Source organism: Festucalex cinctus, chromosome 2, assembly GCF_051991245.1.
Source record: "Festucalex cinctus isolate MCC-2025b chromosome 2, RoL_Fcin_1.0, whole genome shotgun sequence".
Taxonomy (NCBI): domain Eukaryota; kingdom Metazoa; phylum Chordata; class Actinopteri; order Syngnathiformes; family Syngnathidae; genus Festucalex; species Festucalex cinctus.
The window spans coordinates 39,539,304-39,551,431 of record NC_135412.1 but is presented as its reverse complement, the minus strand read 5'-3'; the positions used below and the strand labels follow the sequence as shown (position 1 = coordinate 39,551,431).

At 41.5% G+C, this 12,128-nt stretch overlaps 1 protein-coding gene across 4 annotated transcripts in view; it reads left to right on the top strand.

Annotated features, from left to right (window-relative positions):
• ptpn11b (protein tyrosine phosphatase non-receptor type 11b) overlaps positions 1–12,128 on the top strand; it is a 48,334-nt gene that overhangs the window by 21,651 nt on the left and 14,555 nt on the right. For all 4 annotated transcript variants that reach the window (XR_013282568.1, XM_077515063.1, XM_077515065.1 and 1 more), the window contains exons 3-5: positions 7,659–7,853; positions 11,349–11,541; positions 11,604–11,723. Coding sequence is in view for 3 of the 4 variants with exons in the window: in XM_077515063.1 (XP_077371189.1) it covers positions 7,659–7,853; positions 11,349–11,541; positions 11,604–11,723 (508 nt within the window). In the remaining variant the exon portion in view is untranslated. The remainder of the gene's footprint in view (positions 1–7,658; positions 7,854–11,348; positions 11,542–11,603; positions 11,724–12,128) is intronic.

The following is a 12,128-nucleotide window of genomic DNA, read 5'->3' as shown; positions in this document are numbered from 1 at the left end:
ACACTGTGAAACTATTCCTTGGAGAAAGACGCATCTCGTCAATGTCATGGCCTGCAAATAGCCCAGATCTCAACCCAATTGAAAACCTGTGGTGGAAATAGAAAAAAAATGGTCGGTTGGGGGTCGGGGTGTGTTCGGGGGTTTGGGGGCCGGGGGTGGCGGGGCCTGGGTCGTGGCGGGTGGCGGGTTTGAGTGGGGTGCGGGGGGGTCGTGGGGGGATGGGGGCTGGGGACCGGTGGGGCGCTGTGGGGGCCCGCCGGGCCTCGTTCTGCGGCCTTGGGCTCGGGGGTGTGGGCCGGGGCTGGGGCGGGGGTGTTCCGGGCGTCTGGGTCGGCTCGCCGACCGGTGTCCGCTCGGGTGGCTTGGGGGTGGCCTTGGTGCTGCCGCGGCCTGGGGATTCCGGGGGGGGGGGCGCTGCTCGCTTTGCTGGACCGCGGTTGACGGCTTCTTTCTTTGGTGGTGGTCCTTATGCATGCCAGATCCATCGCACCAGCATCTACTGAAACTCAAACAGAATTTGCCTCTCCCTCCCACAGCCCCCTGAATCAGTGGGTGCTGGTGTCTGTGGATCTCACTTTGCTTTATCTATCCTTCCCTCCTTCCTCTCTTTAGTTTTTCCTCTGGTCACTTGAGATCTCAATTTATTGGAAGTTTGAGGTTTCTGGGGTTGGCATAAGACTCTGGTTTTGTAACCACGCAGGAGGGGTTTGGTTGGTGCTGGATTTCACTTTGATGGATTGGATGTACTGGCTTCTATGGATCTCACTCTGCCTCATCGATCCTTCCCTCCTTCCTCTCTTTAGTTTTTCCTCTGGTCTCTTGAGATCTCGCTAATTTGTTGGAATTTAGAGGCTTCCGGGGTTGGCGTAAGACTTTGATTTTGTAACCATGGGGAAGGCAGGAAGTGTTTGGTCGGTGCTGGATTTCACTTTGATTTATCTTTCTCTTCTCTCTATTTTTTCTGACCTTTTCTCTGGTCTCCTGACCATTTGAACCTCACGACTCTGGCAAGATTCTGAAGTACCTGGTTAAGGCGAAGGGTAATCCTTTAGGATTATCATGGCGGCGGCGGCGCGTGACCAACGCGAGGCTCAGTGTCTCTCCAGAGTTTGCTATTTAGCGTTTCTTTACTTACTGCTGACTGGATTATTCATCCAGAATTGTTCCGCGCGGCTCTTCTATAGTAGGAAGGAGCTCCTGGACATTCGGACTCAAACTCCTGACAGTTTTATTGCCGATCTCCGACTCATCCCAGAGATCTCCAGAGCACCGGAGGCTGCTCACTCTGCCCGCCCAGGCGGAAGTGCACGCAGACAGCGCCGAGAACGTAAACAAAGGCGGGGGCGGCGTGGAGGGTTACGAGCTAAGCTAAAGCTAACACCACATCGGCTCCCCCTACCTAGCATTTTCCTCGCCAATGTCCGTTCTTTGGCAAATAAAATGGATGAAATACGACTCTCCATCGCTAATAATAAACGGATTATGGACTCAAATGTTATGGTTTTTACTGAAACGTGGCTAAATAATAGCTACCCGGACAATGTTATTGAGTTAGCAGGACGTCATTTACACCGAGCTGACAGGACAATAGATGACTCCGGCAAGACCAGAGGTGGAGGTTTGTGCATTTACATTAACACAGCTTGGTGCATGGTCTCTGCCACGATCGAAAGATATTGCTCACCTAGTGTAGAGTTTTTAATGGTCAAATGTAGACCTTTTTATCTTCCTAGAGAATTCACTTCCATTATACTCACTGTAGTGTATAGCCCCCCGGATGCTAATGCTAAAGTAGCTATGAAAGAACTTTATGCCGCTATTAGCAAACACCAAGACAAACATCCCGAGGGTGCTTTCATTGTTGCTGGTGACTTTAACCACTGCAATTTGAAGACAGTCCTCCCCAGATTCCATCAACATGTCTCCTGCCATACTAGAGGGGACAAGATCTTGGATCATGTTTACTCCAATTTGGCTGGAGCATATAAAGCAACACCCCTCCCCCACATCGGGCAATCAGATCATCTCTCCCTGTTCCTCACACCTCGGTATTCACCACTCATCCAACGTGTGAAACCAATTGTAAGGACAATAAAGGTATGGCCAGTTGGGACAGATGCTGTGCTCCAAGACCGATTTAAAAACACAGACTGGAATGTGTTCACCAACGTAGATTTGAATCAGTACGCCTCGTCTGTACTGAACCACATCTCCACCACTATAGACAGCGTCACCACCCAGAAACAGATTACTATGTACCCTAATCAGAAGCCTTGGATGAATAGGAGTGTCCGACTCTTGCTGAAAGCTCGCAACAGCGCCTTCAGGTCAGGGGATGCACAGGCCTATAGCACAGCCAGGGCTGATCTGAAGAGGGGCATCAAGAAGGCCAAACGCCACTATAAGGAGAAGCTAGAAGAGCACTTCTCCAACTCCAATCCCCGTCGCATGTGGCAAGGATTACAGACGATCACAGATTACAAGACCACCAGACCTTCCCCCGCTTCCTCTGATATCTCATTTCTCAATGAGCTCAACAACTTTTATGCTCGTTTTGAGAGGAAGAACTTAACAACTGCAACCAAGGCAGATGTGACTCCGGACCACCAACCATTGACTCTCTCCTCCAACGATGTAGGAGAGATGTTGAGCAAGATTACAGTATACAAGGCTGCGGGTCCTGACGGCATTCCTGGACGAGTTCTGGTGAGCTGGCAGGTGTACTTACAGACATATTCAACCTGTCCTTGGCTCATGCTGTGGTACCAACCTGCTTTAAATCAACCTCCATCGTACCAATACCCAAAAACTCCATCCCATCAAGCCTCAGTGACTACCGTCCGGTAGCCCTCACCCCGATCATTGCAAAGTGCTTTGAGCGGCTGGTCTTGGTACACCTCAGATCTTGTCTTCCCCCCACCTTGGATCCCCACCAATTTGCCTATCGGCAGAACAGGAGCACAGAGGATGCCGTCTCCATAGCGCTGCACTCTGTTCTCTCACATTTGGATAATAAAAACACCTACGCTAGAATGCTGTTCATAGACTTTAGTTCTGCATTCAATACAGTCAGCCCCTCAAAACTCATTGCAAAACTTATGGATCTAGGCATCAGTCCCCTCATGTGCAACTGGTTACTGGATTTCCTGACTAGCCGGCCTCAACATGTCCGACTAGATAATTATTGTTCATCTACCATCACTATAAATACCGGCGTGCCACAAGGCTGTGTGTTGAGTCCCTTCCTTTACTCTCTTTACACCCACGACTGCAGACCTTTCAGTGGTTCCAATACCATTATTAAGTTTGCAGATGACACCACGGTGATTGGCCTCATCAAAGACAACGATGAGGCAGCCTACAGGGAGGAGGTGGATCATCTGGCTGAGTGGTGCGACTCCAACGACTTGCTGCTCAACACTGAGAAGACCAAGGAGCTAATTGTGGACTTCAGGAGGAATGCAGCCCCACATACACCCATCCACATTAAAGGGATGGTGGTGGAGCGTGTGAACAACTTCAAGTTCCTGGGAGTCCACATCTCTGAGGATCTCACATGGACAACTGGCTGCTCCAAGCTGGTTAAAAAGGCTCACCATCGGCTCTTCTTCCTCAGGGCTCTGAGAAAGAACCATCTGTCCTCACATATTCTGGTGAACTTCTACCGCTGCACTATTGAGAGTATTTTGACCAATTGCATCACAGTTTGGTATGGAAACTGCTCAGCTATGGACCGGAAGGCTTTGCAGAGGGTGGTGAAAGCCGCCCAGCGCATCTCCGGTGCACCACTCACCTCTGTTGAGGACATCTATATGAGGCGGTGCCTGAAGAGGGCGAAGAAAATCACGAAAGACTCCAGTCATCCAGCACATGGACACTTTACCCTCATGCCCTCTGGAAGGCGTTACAGGAGCCTCCGGACTAAGACCACTAGATATCAGAATAGCTACTTCCCTACTGTTGTTAGACTCCTGAACACTGTCTCCTGATCATAATTGCACTACTGTAAATAAATATCATACTGTAGAGATAGTCATATACAATTATTTAGCTGTTTATCAATATTATATACATATTTATATCCTGCCATAATGTGTATATACTAAATCGATCTTATTTTTAAAATATAAAATTTATTCTTGCTAAAGAACTTCTGGATGGATGCAAACTGCATTTCGTTGTTCTGAACTTGTGACAGTGCAATGACAATAAAGTTGAATTCTATTCTATTCTATTCTATTCTAATGGGATATTTACAAGGTTTTAGGTGAATTAATGAGTATAAATTTATACGTATTTGCACGCACACGCACACGCACGCACGCAAACGCACACACGCAAACGCACACACGCAAACGCACAAAAAAAAAAAAAAAAAGCAATGATGATAAGACGTTGAATCGGTAAGACTACCGAATGAACAATTCTGAGCTCTTAAAAAATAAATAAATAAATAAATAAAAAAAAATAAAAAATAAAATAAAAAAAATGGTCCCACAGCAAGTCTCCGACCTGCGAAGATGATCTGGCAAGTGCAATCAAAGAGAGTTGGCACCAGATTGATGAAGAATATTGTTTGTCACTCATCATTTCCATGCCTCAGAGACTGCAAGCTGTCATAAAAGCCAGAGGTGCTGCAACTAAATAGTAGTCATGTGTTTTGATTGTTTGTTCTTTGTCTGTTTTTTATGATTCCATATTTGTTTCCTGAGAATGGAGTGATTCCATATTTATTTTACTGCACTTGCTCTATAAAAGTAACATTTACTGACCAGCACAATATTCTTTCTTCATTTCTTTTAGTGTTTCTGAAAGCCAAGATATTGCACTTTGGAATGACCTTACGACTGTTTCATGTTTTTTATCTGAGTTTGATCAGCAGAATAAAACATCTGCGTGAGTGCTCGTCCAAGACTGGTGATTCCATACTTTTTGCCTAGGGGTTGTAGCTCTTCTCATGATGCTTAAGCCATCTATCCAGTCTGTTTCACAAGACTACAGCAGCTGCAAATGCTGCACGGAGCCACAATTGCATGTACTGTACAATAGCAGCCTAATGAATCCATTCTGTGTTTTTTATTGTTGTGTGTGTTGATATTTTAAAAAAAAATGTGGTTCAGAAAATCTGAAAAAAAAACTGGACAAAGTGACTTTAAAATCACCATAATTTATGGTGATTTGAGCCATACTAGCTGGATGTTTTGCTTGCAACTCCGGAGCCAGCTCCTCTTCAGCAATGGCAGCCTACTGGAAGAGCAAAAATATTCACAATGCTCCCACCACACTTGGGAATGTATGAATGCATGTGTGGATCAAAATGCATTTGAAAAATGTGGCAGTGACACAAGTATATGTCGAATGTAAACCGATTATACCGTTACCTTGCTTCTTTCTGTTTACATTCTTGTAACCAATAAGGAACATAAACAGTGTAGTTTGTAGTGTCACATTTTTGATGCAGTTGAAATGTTTACCTCATAACTACACACAGTTACAAACCCATTTACGGATTTGGATCAAAGAAAGCAAGCCAGCTGTAAAAGCACCAGAGGTCTCTTGTTGTTGTTGTTGTTGTTGTTGTTGTTGTTGTTGTTGTTGTTGTAATGACAATATATGATTCACATTGCCCAATTGGAAATTGGGAGATCATTAATTAACTGAATTTCAATCATGACAAGAACAGAGTAAATTTCAGGTTCTGAACACAGCATTATTATGCCAACAGTTGGTGTCCATCTCATGTTGTCATGGCGACGGTGAGACAAAATTCAGCACTTGCCACAGTGGCACTTGCATAGTGGGTGTGTGTACCATGATTTCCACTTCCCGCTCTCTTCCATCTTTTTTTGTACTGAGCGCTGATGATTAAGTAGATGCACCTGTGTTGATGCGATGATATCCTCTATTTCATGGTGTGTTCCTATTGGTTGGTTTGCTTACAGTTTATTGGCTGCATATACTCAAATTTGAAGTATTTATCATATTATATAGGAATTCTACTGTGCCATTTCTGTAATTAGCATTGTAATATGCATACTGCATAGTAAAGTAATTAAGGAAGTAAATAAACTAACAGCTTATGGTTGGCTTTTCCATCAATAACTGTGTTTAACTGTGAGATCAAAGCAGGCCTGAATGTTAAAGTGGGATTTGAACAGGACTATGGATCTGTGGCACCATGCCAACAGCTAATACTAAAGCTATTAAGCAATTACCAGGAAACACAAAAAGAGAAAGCAATGGCTCATGGGACAAAAGGATAAAGAGTCGTGCTCTAAATGCAAAACGGAAGTATGGAGACGCATTTCAGCGATATCAATCCATCACTTAATCAAAGGTTGGCCTAGACCGCTTAGTCACTCCTTCCAGAATCTTCTTTCGAGACATTTTTTTGTGCATGTGCATAAGTCTGTGTGTCTTTTGAGTAATTATGATGTTGCAGACTGCATGCATTTGTTATTCAAAATGCAATCACTTGTGACAAAATAAGTTCTGCAGTCATCAAACACTGAGAAAGCTACGTACAAATAAGCACAATCTCTGTTCAAAGATCAGGACAAACTACTTTGTAGAGTGAAGCACATAAATGCTTTTTCTTTTTTATATACACAAAGAACAATTACTTGTTCCACCTGCCAAGTGCACTAAACGAAGATGAAAGACTTCAGCTTTGGCTTCTACTTTCTGTAGCTTACATTCATTACTTTCATACAATATGAATCAAACAGCGGAGCAATGAACATTAAAAAAATAATAATATCTATATTTGATTGTAAAAGCACATTTTTGATAGAGGACTTGGGTTCAGCTTCTTTTGGTTGCATTCCTTTGCTTCCTGTCCTAAAGTTTTAATCGTTTGACAGCACTAATATATATATAGTTATTTTTAATTAGATTTCAGGGTGGTTCTGTTAGTTTTTAACAGTCTTAATTATTCAATAAATGCTTCGTTTTAGTTTTAGTTAGTTTCAGTAATAGTTTTTTAGTTGTTTTTTTTTTTTAATGTGTATTACTTGTGCACAATATTTTAAAAAACACCATGGGAGCGACGTCATCTGAAGGTGCTTTTCTATTGGCTGCTGCTAGATGACGTCACTTCTGTGTGACACACTTTCAAATATCCTTTTTCAGGTTAACATCAAAATAAATCTAGTTAAAAACACATTTTAAATCATCCCCAAAGGCTCATGCACTAAATTATTTATCAAAGACTAAAACGAAGGATATTTTTGCTATACTTATAGTTAGTTTTAGTTAGTTTTGTAAACATAAAATGTAGTTTCAGTTAGTTTTAGTTTTTTTTTTATTTTGTTAATGAATTTTTTTTTAAATTTTAGTTGTGTTTTTTTCGTTAGGTTTAGTTAACTAAAATAACCTTGATGCATACATATATAGATAATTTTGTTTAAAAAAAAAAAAAAAAGTTGCCATGTTAAAGAATGTACCAATTGAACCACTTCTCAAATTTGCCAAAAGCAGCCTTGAAAAGCAGCAGATGGCTTGATAAGCTCATACAGTGGTAGTGTGCGAGTGGGTGCTGGCAAATAAGCACGATCTATATTTTACTGATGCCGACACACGTGTGGGTGTTATTTTCACACGTCTGCGGGGCACGAGCGTATCTCTGAAATAAAAGACCTGTCCCTCTCACCACTAAGGCGCAACGATGAGGTGACCCACATCAAGATCCAGAACTCCGGAGACTACTATGATCTGTATGGTGGCGAGAAGTTTGCCACACTGGCCGAGCTGGTGCAGTACTACACTGAACAACAGGACCTGCTGCGCGAGAGGAACGGCCATGTCATCGAGCTCAAGTATCCGCTCAACTGCAAAGACCCCACATCTGAGAGGTGCCACTTTCACGCCCACACTAATATATATGATCCGATTTGCATACAGTAATGCACAAATACGCACGGAGCCCTCTGTAAGGTCAGCAGAATGTGTTGCCACTTTACATAAACCCATTAAAACTACAAGGAAGTTTATTTCTGTCTGCAGAAAGTTTTTTTTTCCTTATTGCTTTTAAGTTAAATTTTTCACTCCATGGATTTCACAGTGTTGCTTTTACAGTTGAAGAGGCCGTTAAGCCATCTAAGAGGTGTTATTAGTGAAGCTTTTAGCGCACTTTCCTTTCATTTCCCGATTGCTTGTGATGCACTTTAACCTGAGACTGTCTCATCATTTCGACAGAAAGGTAATATAAATTAGAAGTGAAGGTTTCCCCCCCCCCCCCCCCCCATTAAATATTGTACATTCTAAACCTGTTAAAATGTTTCATGGAGTTTGTATGTTGTTGCCCATTCATGCAGACGAACGATTGTGAGGTCAGAGGTCACTGATGTTGGACCTGAGAGAAGCCCTGGTGACTCACAATCTCTGTTCTAGTTCATCCTAAATGTGTTTGGAGCTTGCTCCACACCAAATTCATCGTGCAACACCCAAAATATATTGGTAAAATGAAGAATGAAGATTCAGAGGAAATAAGTGTTGCCGTCCAACCCCTGAATGAATGAGCCATTAATCCACCAAAATGTGATAGAAATGTGTCTTGTGGGGAAAAAAAAATGGTGGCAGCACACAGTGTGGCTTCACTTCACTCTTTCTACAATTTGTTACCTTGCAGCCTTTTTCCAAAATCGAATACTTTTCGGATGCATTATATCTTAATGCTGAGGTCGAAATCGGCATGCACGACTTGTTACACCCTGCAGCAACTTTATGAGGCAGTTTCCCCCACAGGAAGGAAGAACATTGTTAAGCCTTCCTCATCTCAGATCCTCTTGCTTGTCTTGATCATTTGTCTTCGCGCGAAAACACCTTCTAGCCTCAGGCTGAGTTTTTTTTTTTTTTTCGATTTTCTTTCTTGCTCTATAGCGAAAAACTTCACCTTGAAAAACATGAAAAAGATGTCCACAATAATAAAACATGGCTTTGTTTTAAAGAAGGGGATAATGCAAGTAAAATGCTATCTTACTACACCACAAACAAAAGCACATTCTCTCCCCGTGTTGCATGTTTTTTTCTAAGTTTCATCACACATCCCAAAAACATGCTTTTTAATTTTTTTTATCATGCTTCTTAATTGAAGTGAATGTGAGTGTGAATCAGTCTATTTGTGCCCTGCGATTGACTAGCGACCAACCCAGGTTGTCCCCTGACTTTCATTTTAAGTCACCTGGGATAGGCTACAGTCACCCTAATGAGGACAAGTGGTATGAAAATGGAAGGATGGATTGACTTAATACTTGAACAAAAAACAGTATCTTTGTGAAGGCAGAAATTTTGATTAGGGCTGTCAAAGTTAAAGCGTTAATAGATTAATTAATCACAGAAAATTGTCGCATTAATCACGTATTAACGCAAATTAATCACACTATTTTTTTTGACCGCACTTGAGCCTTGAACGTAACGGCGGAGGGTTACATTGAAGGCTGCGCAGATCAGTGATTAGGTCAATGCACGGCATTTCCTACGCCTATTGTTCAAAAATGAGCGGGTGACTCTAGTTGGTGTGCTCGGTGGTAAATTTCGCTTTAAAAAACACCCAGACGGGACTTTAGATAAAACAAAAGTAATTTACGTTTAATTAATTAATTAATAATTGCTGAATTGCACCCATTTGATATGATGCTGTTCCGTTTTGAGCAATATACGCATGCATGCATTTAATCAATGTTTGCAAATGACATTCAGATCATAAAATGCGTTAATGTCAAAATATTATGGCATTTTGTATTTATTTCATATTACGCGAATACACAAGTAATTTAGCTGATTAATCGTGATTAATAAAAATTAAAAAGTGCGATTAATCAGATTAAAAATTTTAATCGTTTGACAGCACTAATTTTGATACATCTCTTATATCAGTGTTGTTGCAAGTGGATCCCCATGTTGCAGTTTGGCACCCATAGATTTGCAGTTGCACTTTTTTTCTTTTTTTTTTATTCCAAAAAATACTAATAATAATAATAATAATAATATATATATATATATATATATATATATATATATATATATATATATATATATATATATATATATATATATATATATATATATATATATATATATATATATATATATAGTGGTCAGGTTTACCCCAATTTTGTGGAAATGCATATTAAATAATTCTGCTTTTAGAAGAATTTTTTGGGGGGTGTCCCCCAAATACATTTCAAGGGTTGTCAATTGTATGCTGATTTTCGCTTTCCTTACCTTCTATCCACTGTAGCTATATTACATATAAAGAAGTTTCATTTGCTATATTAGTTTACTAAATATCATATAACGTTTACGTCTGAGGTTGGATCCCGAAAGCGCAGACACAAAAAAGATTTTAACTCTTTATTCGCATAACATCGAGAGTAGTAGAACAAACTTGACTAGACGAGAAACAATAAGATTGCATCGGGAATCACGAGACGCCAAGCCCCCATGGACTGCGGAGATGCACAGAGTGGTAATAATCCGACAAACACACACTTCTCGGTATGGCTTAAATAGACAGTGAATTGATCGGATTGGCTGTTGACCAAGTAAAGAGAATAAAGGTTCTTGACATCACATTGCTCCTGACATCACATAGCTTAAAACCAGTTGAAACTAGATGCCGATTACATCAGTTCAAAACAGATGCTTGACCTCACGATCATGACCCAAACTAAACCCTGGCATGACCCAGTCATGACATAACGTATAATTATATATCTTATTTCTACCATTAAAGGGGCTGTCTGCCGGTTTCACTCAGGAAAATGCACTTTTTAAATACAGGATTTAAACAAACTAACTACTTTTCAATTTATAGATATGAGCTTTTCATAACGTGTGGGGGTGATTTTCTCCTAAACCCCCACACTCCCAGCCTGTATTTTGCCATTTTGTGTTTGTTTTGTAAACAGCGGAACGTTTCTGTTGAAAGACAGTGTTTACACCCCTCCAGCCAATCGCAGAACGGGGGGTGGCGTGTCGCAAATGGGGTCGGGCGAACGTGTCAGCTGTGTGACGTCACTCCCGCGGCAATTTCCACAGAAACGGCCCGCTGTTTACAAAACAAACACAAAATGGCAAAATACAGGCTGGAGGGGTGGGGGTTTAAGACAAAATCACCCCCACACGTTATGAAAGGCCCATATCTATAAATTGAGAAGTAGTTTGTTTGTTTAAATACTGTATTTAAAAAGTGCATTTTCCTGAGTGAAACCGGCAGACAGCCCCTTTCAACATTACTTTTGTCAAACAAAACCCTGTGAACCACATAACCTTCTGAGTGAAGTGAAGTCATGATATTGAGTGTTTTTGTCATTTCTGTGTTTGTTTATGATTTCTCTGTCCTCCAGGTGGTACCACGGCCACCTCTCTGGTCGAGATGCTGAGAAACTGCTCACAGAAAAAGGCAAGCCCGGCAGCTTCCTGGTTCGGGAGAGCCAGAGCAAACCAGGCGATTTTGTCCTCTCGGTTCTCACTCACGAGGAGAAGCACGAGAACGTCGACCGCAAGACCAAAGTCACCCACGTGATGATCCGATATCAGGTACCTCAGCATGATGGCACACTGGTAAATTAGTATTTTGAACTCTGATTGGTGTTCTCCAGCATGATGGTAAATACGATGTCGGTGGTGGCGAGAGGTTTGACACCCTGGCAGACTTGGTGGACCACTACAAAAAGAATCCTATGGTGGAGAAGAGTGGCATCGTAGTGCACCTCAAGCAGGTTCGAAGCACAAAGTGATTCACAACCAGTTTCAATTATATTTGTTCTTAGATACATTTTACGTGCTTTATCGTGACAGTGTTTGCTTGTCCTTCAGTCAAAAGCCTTTTTAGTGAAGACCTATATGGCAAAGTTCTCATTAGTTTCTTTATGTGCATTCACACAATTCGATTTAATCACAGCAAAAAAGAAACTTGTGGATAACCGTAACGTATCCCACTGGACATCGTTGGGAGTTTCATCGCTTCCTTCACCCCCTTTGACTAAAACATACTACAATAATATTCTATATTAAATGTATACATAATAGAGTACAATAACCAAACAAACCAAATACTGTAGCTAATCATCAATTCATCCATTTTCAACTTGTGACTTTGGAATTGTAGAGGGCATCTCAGCTGA